At 36.1% G+C, this 18,239-nt stretch overlaps 1 protein-coding gene across 2 annotated transcripts in view; it reads left to right on the top strand.

The window, feature by feature from the left end:
* Positions 1-14,883, top strand: part of tbc1d10b (TBC1 domain family, member 10b) — a 17,115-nt gene extending 2,232 nt beyond the window's left edge. The window contains exons 2-10 of one of the 2 annotated variants that reach the window (XM_008416328.2): positions 2,516-3,327; positions 5,157-5,256; positions 5,343-5,450; positions 7,691-7,797; positions 7,958-8,072; positions 10,022-10,087; positions 10,162-10,351; positions 11,362-11,516; positions 13,287-14,105. In XM_008416328.2, the coding sequence (XP_008414550.1) occupies positions 2,534-3,327; positions 5,157-5,256; positions 5,343-5,450; positions 7,691-7,797; positions 7,958-8,072; positions 10,022-10,087; positions 10,162-10,351; positions 11,362-11,516; positions 13,287-14,105 (2,454 nt within the window). In that variant the 5' untranslated portion in view covers positions 2,516-2,533. Of the gene's footprint in view, positions 1-2,515; positions 3,328-5,156; positions 5,257-5,342; positions 5,451-7,690; positions 7,798-7,957; positions 8,073-10,021; positions 10,088-10,161; positions 10,352-11,361; positions 11,517-13,286 lie in introns of those variants that run through there. The other variant, XM_017306314.1, reaches the window with a different exon arrangement.
* Positions 14,884-18,239: the final 3,356 nt, after the last annotated feature.

Consider the following 18,239-nt stretch of genomic DNA (forward strand, 5'->3'; position numbering starts at 1 on the left):
TTAGGATTTGTTGCTGCGCGTTTGCGCAGAGTGAAGGAAAGAAGAGACCAGCTGCACAGGCAGGCTGCGAAATGAGATGCAGGTGATCGGTTTGTGTGATCGGCAACAAGAGACCGTGATCGGCATCACCGATCATACACTTTTTCACGAAAATCGGCCGATTTATGATCGGTGGCCGATCGATCGGCACACCTCTATTTTAAATATCCAATTTTTTCACTTCCGATAAACAGCTCAATTCACTTAAATGATTATTTTTTTTAAACAGACATAAATGTACTAAATTACAAATTTATTTGATAACTATGCACCAGTACTACACATTTAAATACACCATAAGTTTTGGTTAAACATGTAAAAACAACTTTACCATCTTCATTTATCTTTGTCAACCTTCCTGTTTGATTAACAACAAAATAAATGACCATAATTAACCAAACATTGTTACTCAAGATTTTTGGTTGTTTTTCTTTCTTAGAGCTCTTATAAATTAGAATTTCCTTTTGTTTTTGAGATTATTTAGGCTGTAATTCTGCTTCTATGAGAAGTTCCTTTAAACATGTAAATTCAGCTGGTTTAGCAGAAGAGGAAATGCAGCGTGAAGCCTCTATTGTTTGTAAATTAGTGTAGGTAGCTTTTGTTAGATGTATAAAATGCCTTCAAATAAACTAAAAGTTGTATTAAAGTTGCATAATATCACTCTAAAATATAAACAAAATCCACAAACCTTTAATTTATATAAATTTATTCTGTGAAGAAATTACAAAGAAAAATATTTCTTATAAAAATGTGAACTTGCGCAAGTATTCGTACTTCTGCTGTTAATGTTTTTCACAAACCTCTTCTATAAGTCAGCACTTAATATCTCCTGTAATAGCATAAATGCATTAACCGCATCAATCAATAAAATTTTATTTGTATAGCACATTTCAGCAGAAAGGCATTTCAAAGTGCTTTACATAATTAAAATAAAAACAACATGTGACATTAAATAAACAGTGAGAAAGAGAGATTTAAAACAAAACCGCATGATAAATTAATTTAAAATGAGCACACTAATGTCCATTTGGAAAACATTTGTTGGAGTTATTTCCCTCTAATATTGCTGAAAAGCCGCCATTTTGATTTTGCACTACCTGCCCCTTTTGCCTGTTTTCCCTGTCTAAACTGAATTATATTTTTTAATGCAATTTTTGTTACAGAGACTTTATACTCCATTTTAATTTTTTAAAAATCTTTTATCCATTATTGTTATTATGATATTAGGTCAAAATTGCCTCAAAATGACAATATTGTTTTTTGCAATAATTTTTGGGACAATTTGTCCCTAAATTTGTTATTGTGACATGTCTACCCAGGTTGCCAGCAGAGTTTGAATTCGACAAAAACTTCATAATTTCTACTACACAGAGTTTCAATTTCTGCTTCAAGCTGGTCACTTCCTGTTACACAACTCTTTTTATTGGAAAAAACTCCAGATTTAGTCATGGCCTGGGTCAGAAATCAACGCATGCTGTTCAAGAGGCTCATCCAGCTTGTTGCTGTTGTTTTGAGAAAAACAGGAAGTCCAGCCTTCTCGCTTATTGTAATTTTAGTGCGAATCTGAGCCAGAAATGAGTCACTTATTGGATGAAGTCAGATGGAAAAACAACTCAATTATTCATTTCTAATTGCTTATTACCATCATGTACTTTAGTTTGAAGTCGTTCTTGCTGAAAAGCAACACTTTTTAAATGCAGTTCACCTTTTAAAATGTTACATCAAGATGAAAAAGTCTAGATTTGTTTATTTATTTGGTGTTTCTGTACTTATTTAAACTACTGTAACTAAATACAATCTAATTATTTTTTATTCCGAATCTGATTTCAATCTTTTTTCTTCTAAGAAAGAAATTACAAATGTTGATATTTTCAGGAAGTCTTATTTCAATCAGTCTTTTGTAAGTTGAATGAAGGAATATTACAAGAATTTTTGTTTAATTACGAGAATATTATCACAATAAAGACGCAATTTTACCACATTTACATCTTAAAATTATGAGAAATTAGTTTTAATGAGAAAAAAGCTTCAGTAAAAAAAAAATTGTTTAATTTTTGTGCTGAGATTCTAATATTACCACTTTATTCTGGTAATATTAAGACTTCTTACTGATTTTATTTCAACTTTATTGTCATATGACTTTATTCTCTTATTGCTGTGAATGTATTCTTGTAAATTATGACTTTGCATAAAAAAAACTTAGCTTGACCCAATATTTTTTATAGAGTTGATTTGAATTCAAAGCGGTGATAAATTTAATCTAAAAACAAGATGGCCGCCTTGGAAAGGCAATAATTTCCAATGATTTCGATGATTTCCAGGAAATATGGAAATCATCTAAGTTTAATGGTGAAAAATAATCCAGATTCTCCAAAGATTAAATCTTCAAACACCAGAAATTTGATTGATTGATTAGATCAACTTGTTGCCAAACCATTTTGTGTTTTTTGTAATTAATTTTCTTAATTTGTCCCAGAGACCTGAGATTGGAGCCATGGCTGAGCTGTCCACCTTGCCTCCTTCTCCACCTCCGCTGGGCGACCCGTGTGCCGCTCCAACTTCCAGCTGCCCCGACTCTGTGAATGAGCTGCCTCTGCCGAAGTCTTCCCTCTACAACGACAAAGCTTTGACTGGAAACACTTGTTCAGCACTTTCAAGAGGTCCGACCTCGACTGCTCAACCTGAGACGGAGGAGCCAGCAGGGAAGAATCAGGAAACGGCGACCGGCAACCCATCTGTTGCAGAGTCCGGTTCTGACCAACCTGGGGCCCAGATAAAAACCACGCAGGAGCCGTTGTCTCCAGATTTAAACCCCGGTCCCAATCTGTATCCGAGCGTCCATGTTTCCTCTAACCCGGACCCCGACGTCGCTCAGCCGCAAACCAGTGCAGATTTCAACCCTGCAACATCATCGACTGACGATGAGGAGAAACCTCAGCCGCCACCGCAAGCACAAAAACCTCAAAACGAGCCGCCGCCGCCGTCCCCAAACCTGGACCCGGTCGCTGAAGAGCTGCCGACTACGTCCACCAGAGCGGCGCCGTCGAGCCCAACTTTGCCTGTGATCCAAGAGCCAGTCGGCCCGCTGTCGTACCCCAAGCCAAAACCTGCGCCGGACACGCTAAGCTACCTAGACTCGGCCAGCCTGATGTCGGGAACGCTGGAGTCGCTGTCCGGGTTGGGAGAGGACGGGAGCTCTGTGGGCTCAGACTCTGAGATCAACGGGCTCACCTTGAGACGCACCGATAAGTACGGGTTCCTGGGTGGCAATCAGTACAGCGACACTGGGTAAGTCACTGCTAACACTCCCTGTCTTTATGTTTCATCATCTGCTTCTCACATGGTCACATATTTCATCCATTCAGATCCCAGTTTGGAGAATAAGACTCTCAGAAAGGGCTGAAATTTTCACATGTTGATACTGGAAGTATTTTATAGATGCAGCTAGAAAGGAATAAGTACGGGTGCCTGGGTGGCAATCACTGCTATGTTACTGCATTTCAGGCAGTAAAACGTTCATTTTCTTGTTTATAAAAGGAATTTAGTTGTTTAATGTATTTCTAATATTGTATAAAAAAGCAACAGCAGTTAAATAAATCGTCAGATTAATCATGACTCAAATAATCGTCAGTTTCAATCCTTAAATGTTGCAGTTTTCCTCCCCAAATCGAACCAAGTCCACCAATTTATCAGGTGTGAAAACACTTTTTGAAAGCTGGGAATCAGGACAGCTAGAAAACTCTAAAATAGACGCTTCCTGACAACAGGAAGTAGACTAAAAGATCAGCACAGCTTGCCCTGATCTGAGGAAAATCGAGAAATCTCTCCAGAACGACGCCTAAAGCAGTGATGGTGCAGAATCAGGGTTCAGGATTCAGGATTAGGAGAAAATAACTGGAGAAAAAAGATTCTGCATGAGTTAAACCTTTAGATATTCAGTGGCATGAACACAAACCGGTCAATGTGACTCGATCAATGAAATGTAAAAGACTCATGACGAGTTAGGTTTATGGGAAAATTATGACATAATTGAGCTTTTTGCTTAATAAATAAAATCTGTACATTTTTAATTGATTTTACTTTCTGATCGTCCTTGAGTTTCTCATTTTCCTTTCTGCAGCACTAAACGCATCTCTGTCCTTTATCTCTCCTCTGGTCTGACTCAAATAGTGCTGAGAGCGTTTTTCTGACTCAGTCTGTTCTGACTGTGTGTGTTTCTGTGGTAACACACACACACACGCACACACACACACACACACACACACACACACACACACACACACACACACACACACACACACACCCATCGGCTCTCTTCCTATTTTCTGCTCAGAATGGCTTCTGTTTCTGTCAGACTAATTGCGCTTCCACTGATAAATAATTTAGGTTATTAGATGTAATTTTCTGCTCTGTTTGTTCTGCTGTGTGACTGAACACTTCCACTATTCCAGGTAAATCTCAGTAAATTTAAAAATGGAGAAAAAGTTCAAGATTTTTAAGTAAAACCCATATAATAAATTAATTTATCACACATGGAGTTAAATTCTGGTTGTTGCAGACATAAAAGGTAGAGCTGATTTCTGCCAAAAACTCAAATTTTGAGATCAATTTCAGAAAATTTTTAGAAAAAAATGTTTGGTTCAGAAGTCAGAAATTTTTGACTTTTCAACCTCAGAAATTTCTGGGGGGTTTTCTAGAAAATTTCTGAAATTAATCTAAAAATCTCAGAAATTTTTTTCTAGCAAATTTCCAACTTTTCAAACGGAGAAATGTCCAAGTTTTTCCTAAAAATAATTTATGAAATTAATCTGAAAAATAGTTATTTTCTAGCAAATATCTAACTTTTCAAACTTAGAAATTTCCTACATTTTTCTAGAAAGTTTCTTGGCTTAATCTATCTTAATTTAAGATTTTTTTCTCACAAATTTCTCTCAAACTTTTGAGCTTAGAAATGTCTGTGTTTTCCCTAGAAAATTTCTGAGATTAACCTGAAAACTGAGTTTTCAGTCTCGATAAGCGACGATTATCAATACTGCACAAAATAAAGGTGTGGAATATAATAAGAAAATGTAACGTTTTGTCATATTATGTAAAATATTTTTATTTTTGTCATTTAGTGAAAAGGAAGTTCGAGTTGAAGTTGCGAGGCAAAGGGAGATGAAGTGGCTGGACATGTTCTGCCACTGGGACAAGTGGGTCAAACATCGCTTCCAAAAGGTACGAAGTTCCTCTGAAGGATTTACGTTTTGTTTTAAATTTGACCCTTTTATGCATTTAAGTTGTGAACTTCCTGTGAACTTCAGGTGAAGCTGCGCTGCAGGAAGGGAATCCCGTCGTCCCTCAGATCCAAAGCCTGGCAGCTGCTGTCCGACAGCCAAGAGCTGCTGGAGGCAAACCCGGGAAAATTTGATGTAAACTTCATCACTTCATTTTTTTATTCCTAAAATCTAAACTTTTTATGTAAGATATTTATTATCTTAACTTTTAAATCCTTGTAAGATTAATTATCAAACCCTTTTTTTAGTGCTGAAACGATTAATCGATGACTGAAGTGACTGTCAACAGTTGGTTAATCATTTAATTGCAGTTTGCAGACTCAAAAAACGCATTTAGATCAGTAATGAAGCCAAAAATGTACAAAAAATATTATAGATAAAATAAAAACCTTAAATATTCAACCAAAAACTCCCCAAGTGACAATGTTAGCTTCAATTGATTCAAATTCTGTGGATAAAAAAAACAAAAAATCTCCTATTAAGAATCTTTTGCCATCCAAGTGCCGTATTTTCTGCATTATAAGGCGCAGAGAATAAACGCTTCAGTTTGGGTTGCCCCCCGTCCCGTATTGAACCGATACGGGACGCGATTTGTTCCGTTCTCTACAAATGTGGATGTGTAATAATAAAGAATTGGTCCCCGAGTGCTTTATACAGTAGGCTGCCCCAGTCATTGTTTCACTCACGATGTTGGTGTTGCAATATTGTGCCCAACTGCATTCTGGGTAACACAGACCAACTGACACGCCGCCGCCGCAGCGTGTCGGTTCCCCCCGGCTTTAAATGTATAGGGTCTGGTCCCTTGGCAACCCTAGTCGAAGCACCCGGATGAATATCTTAAAGCCACTTTGTTGACATAAAGAATGTCAACAAAACAGTCCGACTCCGGTCGGCGAGGAGAACCTTCCTGGGCCGGGACGTGGCCGGATGATGGTCACCCTTCTCTGTTCGCGCACAGCATGTTGGTGGAGAACCTGGTGCTAAATGACCTGCAGACGACCCGATTGTCAGGTCGGTAGGTAGATAGGTCAGTCAAACTTTATTAACAAACTAGCGTTCTAACAACTATCCCAGCATGCACCGCGCGCTTCTTCTTCTACGGGCGAAAATGAAGTCGGCGGCTGCTTACCGTAGTTGCTAGACCTGTTGTGGCTCAATATTGGTCCACATATAAGGCGCACCGGATTATAAGGCGCACTGTTGGCTTTTGAGGAAGTTGAAGGTGTTTAGGTGCCTTATAGTGTGGAAAATACGGTACTAATCAATTAATCCAAAAATAAGCATTGATTGACATGTATAAACCGTTGTGATGTCAAGCAGAAAGAGATGCACTTTTTACATGTTGATGTCTCAAATATCTTCTTTTAAGCTGCATTAAGGCAACGCTATGTTGTTGCATTTTAGGCAATAACATTTTTATTTTCTTATATAAAAAGGAATTTAGTTATTTGCAAATTTTAATGCGTTTCTAATACATTAAATTTAAATGAAAAAGTTGACAGAATGTGCCCAAAAATCTTTTATCCGATTAATTGATTGTCAGATGCATAGATTGATCTTTAGTTGTAGCCCTGCTTTTTATTTCTAGCTGTCAATATAGATGCTACACAGTCTGTTCAATGTCTGACTAAAAGTTGGACTGAGCTTTAAATCCAGAGGCACCAAATGGCTGCAGACACAATGAGGTATAATCTTCTTAACAGGTAATCCTCTCTGTCGGCTCTGGTTTTGTCCCAGTCTGAAGGTTTACTCCTGATTTTGTTCCTAGAAAGCATTCATTTTAAAAAAACAACAAAAAAAAACAATTTTCTTTCGAACTTCTTCACCTAAAAACTCAAGATGCATTTTCCAGGATTTACATGGAGTCAAAAGATAAAGAATGAATTAGGGATGAAATGATTAATTCGATTAATCAATTTAAAAAAAAAAATTGTCAACTAATTTAGTAATCGATTAATTGTTAACTAGAGTATACAAACTCATAGTAATTAAATTCCTCAGGTTTAAATAGTTTTAGCTTCACCTGGTTCCAAAAAGGACCTGAAGCACCGTTTGCTGTTCGGTTATTAATTGTTTAATCCCAAAAATAATCAACAGAGAAGGTTGAGCTTTTCACATGTTGATGTTAGAGGTTGGTTTTGTTGCATTTTTGGCAATAAAATGTTTATTTTCTCATTAAACATTTTCTTATTAAAAGAAGGAATTGAATTGTGTTAATTATATTTTTGTGATTTTCTGATATTATATATAATAAAAAAATGGAGAATCTGCACTATGTGCCAATTTTTTTTAAATCCGATTAATCGTCAGAATTACTAAAATAATCTTGAGTGGTATAATAAAATGACACATTTCTTGTTTTGTTTTCGCTGCAGGAGCTGGAGAGAGAGCCGGGTGAGGCTAAATGGCTGGACATCATCGAGAAAGATCTCCACCGGCAGTTTCCTTTTCACGAGATGTTTGCTGCGCGCGGCGGACACGGGTAAATATGCAGCCTAGCATTTCCCACAAAGGCAACGCTTCAGAAATGGCCCATAAACATTAAGAAAAGTGCTTTTTTTCCAGGAGTAGACAGAAAATTTCACCATAAAGCCTCAGAAGTGGCTCAGAAAGTTTCATTCTCGATGTGTCTGGTCTTGCAGACAGCAGGATTTGTACCGCATCCTGAAGGCCTACACCGTGTACCGGCCTGATGAGGGCTACTGCCAGGCCCAGGCTCCCGTGGCGGCGGTGCTGCTCATGCACATGCCTGCAGAGGTTAGAGCTTCATCTCATTTAGGAAACAAATATGATAATTCTGCAATAACCTGTACAGAATTACTGATATTTTTTTATGAATGTCAGAATATTCAGATTTATTAGCTTTAGCCTAACAAAAAGTGACATCTCATAACCACAAACTTCATTCTTTTGTACTTTATTGCACAACTAGCACAAGTAAAAAAGCTCAAACTTAAATTTGTCATTAAATTTTAGCTCCAGCTGTCTGTTGTTAGGTTTTAAGTTGCTTTTTTGTGCTGCGGTGGCAGCATCATGGAGTAGCTCATTCTGATTTTCTTCTTTGTTCTGAATTTTTTGGTTGAGGCATTTCTGGAAAGATTTTAGCTCTTATTCTTTTTACTTTCGGACAATTAATTGCACATCTCTTTGATAGCTTTCAAACTATACGGCCAGACAGAGATTTATAGAGGAGTGGCAAAAGCAAACGAGGAGGATTAGCAGCTGAAGTTGTCCTCCAGCTCATGTTTCTATGGAACATCCTCTGTGCTGTTTGAATGTTGAGCTAACAGTCATACAGTGATGGTTTCTTCAGTCAGAGGCCTCTTGACAAACGTTGGAAGACTGACTGCTACTGGAGTCCTGACATTCAATTTCCCTTTGAGATAAATTAAGTGTTTTTAAATTGAAATTACACACAAGTGGACGATGAGTTGAGTCTGTTGGACTTTATTTAGAGTAAACAGTGATGGGAACAGATTTTCCTCAGTAAAAATAAATCTAAACATTTTTACCTACGTTTTGCAATTACAGCCTTTTTTTGCTGCATTGTTACATAAACAGCGTTTTAATTCCAGCTTGACGCAAGACCACATTACAGGAAGATTAGTTAATGTCAATGTGTCACACACTTACAGCTTGTTTTTCTTGCACACAGTCCTCATTTAGTAGGAAATTAGAAATCATTTTTCGAGTTTGCTTGTGCCCACTCGGCGTACAAACCACAGAGGAGCGTGGGCATAGTGGAAAAAACAAAACACGGACACAGCAGAAGGAGCTTACCGCAGCTGCAGACATCAACACGACACAAGAACAAGAAGGAAGTGTTTTTAGGTTTTAGGACGACTCATTTAGAAGTTAAAATATTATGTTTTGCCTCCATGTTGAAGGATCCATATTAACTGAGACTCTTTTTTTTGTAGCATAATGTCTAAATGCAGGAAGTGGCAGAAATAGAGAGGGAGTTCAGCAAAAGTCCAGAACTTATGGAAAACATATTATTTTGGCGTGAAAAAGACTCATCTGCTTATAAATGCTAAAACAAGAGAGAACATGCAGTCATATAAAAAGTATTTATCCTCTTGGGTGTTTTACTCTTTTTAGTTCAAGGTTTGTACAGGTGCTTGAATTTCAAGGTTTGGAAAGTGCTGGATTTCTGTATTAAGTCCTTGACAGTGGTTGATATTCAAACTGCACAGTTTTATAATAAATTGCAATCTAATGTTTGATTAAAATCCTAAATTTGGAACCAGATATTTACATACACCGAATAAAAAGAGAAGAATTTTTTTTTTTTTTCCACTGCCTAAAGTAAAGTCAGGCTAAACTTTTCTTGGTTAGAATTAGAAAAATTATTTCTATTTGCTAAATGCCAGAAACCTTAGCTATAACTTTCTTTAGAGATTTATCTTGGGACTTCTTTGCATGTTAGTTTTACTATGTTAGTTTTTCTTTAATTGACATTATTTTGTAGATGTTTTTCACTTTGACCTAAAAGTGTATTTTTATTTTTGTCAAAAATGGCAGATTTTTGTTGATTTGGTTTATTTGTAAAGCAATAACAGGGTTAAGCATCCAAAGGGTTGAATACTTTTTATAGCAGCTGAAAATATATAAATATTTAATTGCGAATGCTGCATGGCAGTAACTTTAAAGGTTTTCTGTATCTTTCTGTACACTTGAATAATGTTTAATTTTGTGTTTCGCAGCAAGCTTTCTGGTGCCTGGTCCAGATTTGTGAGAAGTATCTGCCTGGCTACTACAGCGCCGGCCTGGTGAGCGAACGAAGCGACCCGTTTTCATTTTCTCCGTTTCTCAGGATTGTTAACTTTCCCTTTCTTTTTGTTAGGAAGCGATTCAGCTGGACGGCGAGATCTTTTTCTCTCTCCTGCGGCGCACGTGTCCCATGGCGTACCGCCACCTCAAGAAATTCAAGATTGACCCGATCCTCTACATGACGGAGTGGTTCATGTGCATATTCTCACGCACCTTACCGTGGTCCTCTGTGCTGCGTGTCTGGGACATGTTTTTCTGTGAAGGTACAACTCGTTTTTACCTCTTTTGTCACAATTAAATTTAGGACAGGAGCGATTAAGTGTGATTGAAATAATAATCAATTAATTTAGTAATTGATTAATCGTTAACTGGAGTATACAGATTCAAAAATATTGGATATTTGCTGGGAAAAAAACATTCAGAGTGATAGCTAATTAAAACTACAAAAAAATACAGTTTTGCTAAATTCATCTTAATTTTGCAAAAGATAAAAAAAAAAAACATGTAGGACTGAAACGATTAATCAAATGAATCTAGATTAATCAATTATTGAAATAATCGTCAACTAATTTAGTAATTGATTAATCGTTAACTGGAGTATACAGATTCAAAAATATCGTATATTTGCTGGGAAAAAAGCATATTCAGAGTGGTAGCTAATTAAAACTGTACAAAAAATACAGTTTTGCTAAGTTCATCTTAATTTTGCAATAAGATAAAAAAAAACATTTAGAACTGAAACGATTAATCAAATTAATCTAGATTAATCAATTATTGAAATAATCGTCAACTAATTTAGTAATCGATTAATCGTTAACTGGAATACACATACTTGGAAAAAATAGGCTATTTGTTTAAAAAAAAAAAACGAACATATTCAGAGTGGTAATTACGCAAAACTGTACAAAAATATATGCATTTTGCAACTAAGATGAAAGAAAAAAAAAGTTTGCTTGTAATTATTTTCTACCCAGAATTCCTCAGGTAGCATAATTTTAACTTCACCTGGTTTCTGTAAATCTCGCACATGTAAAGGCAGCTCACAAACCAGGTCGGACTGAAACGATTAATCAAATTAATCTAGATTAATCAATTATTGAAATAATCGTCAACTAATTTAGTAACCAATTAATTGCAAAAAAAGGCCATTTGCTAAAAAAACGACGCACACAGAGCAGTAAATGAGCCACAAATGGCTCTCGCAGCTTTGCTCTTGATTTAACTTTTCTTTCTCATCTCTTGAGAGAAATGTTTTTTAAATCTGTGCTTGTAGGAGTGAAGATAATATTTCGCGTGGGCTTGGTGCTGCTGAAGCAGATGCTGGGCTCGGTGGATAAACTCCGGGAACTGCAGGGAATGTACGAAACCATGGAGCGGCTCAGGAACATCTCACCCGACACCATCCGGGAGGACGTGCTGGTGCAGGAGGTGAGCAGAAACTAAATATCACCAAGTATTTACAGTGCAGTTTCTGGTGCAAAAATCAGGCACAGGGCTGAAAATATTAATCAGTTATTGAAATGATCGTCAACTAATTTAGTAATTTGTTATCTAAAACATACAAACTCTAAAAGAACAACATAGTCGGAGGAGAAATTAATCCAAAACTGAACAAAATCTTATTTTTTTATTAAAGTTAAAAATAAACCCTTTAACTGGAAATATGTGCTCCCTAAAACTCAAGTGGTAGTTTTAGCTTCACAAGATTAAAATTCAGTAAAAAATATTTTCTATCGAGCAGAGCACCTTTTGCAATTATTGTTTGGTTAATTCATAAAAAACAAAAATAATATTAATGTATTCTATGTTGTTGCATTTTGAGCTATTCTATTTTTTCCTCATTCAAAAAGGAATTTGTTTGCATATTTTAATTAATTTCTAATATTGTATAAATAATCTTAGCTTTTTATTCATTTAAAAAAATAAATATTTTTTTCTTTTTTTAAGCTGTTTGGTTTTCCTTATTGTATTTGTTGCTGCCTCTTGGTCAGGACTCCTTCACTGGGTTTTTTTATTCTTGTAAAATAAATATTAAATAAATACATTTTAAAAAATCTGAATAACCAATAAAATAATATCTAACTAAAATAATCATTAGTTTCAGTCCTAATCTTATAAACAACCCTTGAAATAAGACAAAACTAACTTAAAAGTAACTTTTCAGTTAGATATATGAGCTTGTTTTCACTAAATAATTCTTTATATTGATGTAAAAGTACTAGTTCCTTTGGCAGATTATTTCCCGTATGGCACTTTCAACTGGCACTGCGCCGTTGCCTAGCAACCCCCCCACCCCCAGCCCAGGCCGTCACCTAGCAACCAAATTCTAGTTCCACCGGCAGATTACTTCATTTAGAACAAGAAGTTCATTTCATTTTCATTTTACTTATTTATTTTAAACAAGTTTTCAAAAACAAGAAAACAAGCAGTCGGTAGGACAAGAGAAAATATGTGCATACATAACCAAGAACTAAATAATTAGTTTCTTCTACATTTCTGTTTAAAAAGGAGCAGGAAGAAGTAAACACTTCTTGTAAATCCTATACGCTTTACCCCAGTTTAATAAAATAATTACTTATCAACTCAATAATTATCAGAAATGTGTAACTAAAACTTTATGATATTCATATGCATGTTAAATATGCAGTGAAAAAGAGCCAGAAAATAAATTATTTTACATAAACAGAATTATTACAAACTAATTCTCATAGCTTGACAAAAAGTATATGAACTCATTATAATAATAATTGTAAATAACAACCACGGAGAATAATGATCAACTCCTTGCCAATGTACAACTTTAAATTCTGTCATATACCAACAAATAGAATTAAAAGCAACCAGAAATGACAATAATAATCTACTAATAATGGTAATAATAACGCAGAAGAAAGCAAGGAAAAGTAATTCATTATATTTGTGTTAATTCCCTTCTTTGCTGTACAATGTCAGTAATATTTGTATTTATTTTTAAACTAAAGGAAAATAAGTGGAACTAGAACTTTCTACTCATTTTAATCTAATAACCGTTTAATCGCTTCCTTAATTCCAGTCATAATGGTCATAAATAAGATATTTGCTCTAGAAACTCGTCCACTCGGTCGGATCTTTGGTTCTGTTTTTTGTTAGACACACAGACCTGCGTAATGACTCATTTTCCAGGCGGCACCTCATCTCACTTCCTCTGTCTGTGCTCAGATCATAATGCTGCCGGTGACCGAGGCGCTCATCGAGAAGGAGTGCAGCGTCCAGGTGAGGAAGTGGAAGGAGTCCAGAGGTGAGCTGACCCACAAACCGGGCCGCCGGCTCCACGGCACCAGAGCCATCTTGGAGTACAAGCGCCGGGCGTCGGCCATCAGCTCAGGCGGCAGCTTTTCCTTCCTGGGCAGCTCTGCGCCGCCGCCGGGGCCGCTGCGCGCTTCGTCCAGCCTGCTCTCCCTGCCCGGTTTCCGGAAATCCAGGGCTCCCTTCTTCTCCCAGCCTAAAAAAATCTCCTTCTCCGGTCCTTCTGGGGCGGAGAGTCAGTCGCCTGTCGCCTCATCGTCGGGCCAGAAGCCGCCGATCCCTCCGGGCGCGGCTCCAAAGGCGACAACGCCGCACGTCCAGAGCCCGTTAGCCGCGGAGAGCAGCTCAGCACAAATCCAGCCGGCTCCGCCAAACACTCTGTCGCCGAAGATCGTTTCAGAGCAGATCACTCCCACAATCCCATCGCCGACGGCCAACAACGCGCCGCTGCAACCGCTGCCGCAACCGCAGCCGCAACCGCAACCGCAACCACCAAAAGAATCAACCCCATCTGTGTCCGGAGAGGACGAAGGGAAGAAGAGGAAGAAAAGCAAAGAAGACAAGAAGAAGGAAAAGGAAGATGAGAAGAAAAAGCTGAAGGAGAAGAAAGACAAGGAGAAAGTTGAAAAGGAGAAAGCGAAGAAGGAAAAGGAGAAGAAGAAAGCGGGGAAGAAAAAGGACAAAGGGACGGAGGAGAACGGAGCGACGGCCGCGGCGAAAGATTCAACCTAGTTTTTCCCACAATAGTTGGAAAAAAAGGGGAAAGACGGACAGAAAAACCTGATTAATTTAAGATGGGGTGACTTCCTGTGTCATTTCTGAGACTTTATATATTTGAAAGACTGATGGAGATGAAGATGATCAAGACTGGATTATGGTTTTAAAAGCACCTGGAGTTGCGGATTACCTCTCAATGCTTTTTTCCCCCCAGCAACACAACTGGAGCACAGGCTGCACTGCAAAAACACAAAGTATTACCAGGGATTTTTAGTCTAAACTTTAGTGCAAACAGCTTGGTACATTTGAGGTACAACAAAACTAACTTAAGTTACTTTTCAGCAAGAAGTAGGAGAAAAAATGTTGTATTATTTCACTTATAACAATGGAATATTAGGCAGACACTAAGAAAACATTACAAAAAATGAGCAAAAAGTCCTAAAATGATGAGAATAGTCGTAATGATACGAGGATAAAGTCACAATATTACCGCTTTATTCTCGTATTATTACAGCTTTATTATGTTCTTCTGACTTTATGCCCGTAAAATTAGGAATTTATTCTCGTAATCCTACGACTTTATTTTCATGCGACTTTATTCTTGTGTTATTACGACTTTATTCTTGTGTTATGACTTTATTCTCGTGTTATGACTTTATTCTTGTAAAATTAAGACTTTATTCTAATCTTTTTGTCTTGGTAAAACACTCCAAAGGTCCTTTTTCTTGCTGAAAAGTCACTTTTAACTAAGTTTTGTCTTATTTCAAGTGTACTGAGGTATTTGGTCTAGAAACAAGACAAAAAATACTTGGTAAGATTTTGTGTTTTTGCAGTGTGTGGATCTGATTATTATTTTTTGTTTTTGGTCGAGAAACATTTTATTTGATCATTTTTTTGTTTGTCAGTTCTCACAGAAACACGAGGGAGTCTTTAGAAGTGGTGCCATAGTGTGTTAAATTAATTTAAATTAAAATCTAGCTGCAGCTGACAGGATTAACACTCCGTACTTTGTGTTTAACTGGATTACGGGGGATAAAACATCTCAAACGTAGGCACTGAAGACAAAATAGCTTTTTATGATGTCGAGGATGTATTTATTGTCTTTGTAAATGTGTGTGAGTGTGTGTGTGCCTTAGTAGATTAGTGAAATGTGTTGTGGACTCCAACAGCTCGCTTTTTTCTTTTCTTTTTTTTTTTTTTAAATGTCATTTCAAACTAAAGTTGAACTCTCGCTGTGGTTCTTCCAAAACCCGTTACTTTATCTATGTCGTCTGATGGCGAACGGCGAGCCGCTCTGAAATGTTCGTTTGCTTGTTTTTGAGGGGGAATAATGGAAACGGGTTTGAAAAATTAACTTTAGGTGCACAAATTTGAGAACTTGATTAAAATGAACTCATGGGAAACACCTCTAATATTAAATACTTTTTCTTCTAAATTTGCACAGAAGATATGATTTTTTTTATGCCTTTTGGCAAAATTACGCCTGAATATTTTCATATCAGATCCAAATTTAATAAAAAAAAATTTCTTTTTTTGCTCAATTTCTGTTCTGAAAAAGAAATTACAAATGACAAAGTATTACACTAAAAGTGACTTTTATTTCAGTCATCCCTTCTGTGAGTTGAACGATGACGTATTAAGGCCAGGCTACCAGAACTTTTGTTTATTTACGAGAATAAAGTCATAACATTCACAGAAAAAGACACATTTAAAATTAAGAGAAAAAAGTTGTTTTAATGAGGAAAAATCTCCAGTTATCAGGATATAACACTTACATTTTTTGTTACTTGTCATTTCATAAAATTATGATTGTATTCTCCTAATTACATCTTTATTGTGGTAATACTCTAACTTCATTCTTATATTACTTCGACTGATTTTATACTTGTAACTTAAAAAAAAGAATCTGGCTTCAACTTCCCATCATAAAGTTGACCTGAATTCAAAGTCCAAATACATAAAAGCTGTAAAATATGCTTGTGAAACAAGATGGCCGCCTTGGGCGTGGTGACATCACTTGTTACTATGGAAACACAAGAAGTGGGTTGGTGGGGAGGAAAAAAAATCCAGATTTTCCTAAACTTTCCAAAATCTTTAAAAAACTAAAATTGATTTATTGAACCGACTCTAATTTTAAAAATAGTTTTAATTTTAAATCACTTTAAAAACTTGATGCTGAACTGATTTAATCACTGATTTAATCCCTTGAAAACCAGTTTTTGTTGTTTGTTCCAAGGTGAAATGAATAAATTTCAAATTAGCTATTAGTTTTTTAATAGTCTGTCCATCAGTACCTTTGGTGGCCCACAGCATAATGCTGCCACCACTGTGCTTGACAGATAAAGAAGTGTAATATTGACTCCTGATATCATAATGGTTATTATGACATAATGGCTCAGTCTTTACTGAGTGACGCTGATGATCCAGCATGTCCAGTGTTGCTATTCGCATCGTGATCCATTTAAATTGGAAACTCTGGGTGAAACTTTGGTGTTGATGATCCAAAAATACGCATTTTTGAGAGGATAAAGTCGGTTAAATTGACGTAAAACCAATTAGTTTAGTTGAGTTCAGCCATTCATGCCAAGAAGAAATGTTAAATATTTCTCTGCAGCTCTTCTGGAAGAAGTTCACATTTGTGCACCTAAATCTTGTTTTTAAATTAAAAGAAAAAAATTGTAATGGGCCAAACTTCTGAGCAGCACTGCAAAACACAGGAGGCTGAAGGAAAGAGGAGACATTGTTATGGTGTTTCCTGTCCGTGAGAAAATAATTGAAGGTTTCTATTCATATTAAAAGAGGAAAGTGTTTTTTTTTTGCACTTGTAGGGCAAAGAAAGATACAGAAGTTTAAATTCATTTAAATCCAAATGAACAGATTGTACATCTTATCCAATTCAATTTCAACATTTCACAACTTGAGCTCATTAAGCAGTGAGACTGATTTTAAGGTCTTAAGCAATGAAGGATGTTTTTTTTTTTTTTTTGTTTTTTTTGCACTTGCACCATTGAAGTTATTCACTCATCTGTTTGAAATCACTGCCTTGAGGACCTACTGCGAGGTGCCAGGGTGTGCCAATGTAGCATTAACGTCTCATCCGGGTGTATTTATGTACAAAGGAGGTTAATTTAATCAAATATAGTATATTATGAATTATTATTTTCATCTGAATATTTTTCTAAGAGGAAGAAACACCTGTTGGACTGGAACGATGGACTTTTTGCACGTCAAACTTGATGCATTTCTGTTGCTTTTGAGTTTCCTCATTGTTGGTTTGGTTGAATTATTTTCAGTGACGTACAGTATTAAAAGAACAGTTTAAAAGAAAGAGGCGAGGACAAACTGAACAAACAGTCGATGGATTCAGGCAGAAACACGAGGGAAGCTCTTTGTACTGTGTGAAACGCCTAGAGGTGGTTTAACGAGGACGAGGTGTTTGAAATCTAACGCTCTAATCTATTTACACTCAGTGTTTTGTACTGTAACCATTATGCATACATTAAACGGCACTGAACCTGTTGAGCATAAAACCACGGCGAATCAGGGCCACCGTAGGTAGGAAAAAGAGTAGATGTCCCGAAAAAATCCAGAAATTTCTAGATTAAACTGTCATTTTTGATCTCCACATGTCAAATATTTGTGAGAAAATATTCATACATTTTGAGATCAATTTCAAAAATTCGCAAGAAACGTTCTGAGTTTGAAAATTCAAACATTTGCAAGAAAAACTTAAAATTTTCAGATTAATCTAAAAAAAAACTTGGAAATTTCTGTTTCAAACTTGGGAAATTTTCAAAAGTTGAAAGTTTTTTTGTTTTTTTTTACTTTTTAAACTTTTTTTTTTATCTACTTTCTGATTTTTTTCTTGCAAACTTTTGTCTTTTCAAACTCAAATTGCTGTTTTTCTTTGAGTAAATTTCTGAAATTAATCTCAATATTTGAGTTTTTCTTATTGCAACTTTTTGATTTTTTAAAATCTTTCATTAATTTTAAAATAATTTAAAAAAAAAATTCTCACAAATTTTCGAACTCAGAATTTTCCAAGATTTTTTTGCGATTAATCTATTAATTTTTAGAATTTTGGTGGAAATTTTCTCTCTTCCTTTTTATCTACATGACCATATATGGCGTTGTAAAATAGTGCCGAAT

Source organism: Poecilia reticulata, linkage group LG8 (assembly GCF_000633615.1).
Source record: "Poecilia reticulata strain Guanapo linkage group LG8, Guppy_female_1.0+MT, whole genome shotgun sequence".
Classification (NCBI taxonomy): domain Eukaryota; kingdom Metazoa; phylum Chordata; class Actinopteri; order Cyprinodontiformes; family Poeciliidae; genus Poecilia; species Poecilia reticulata.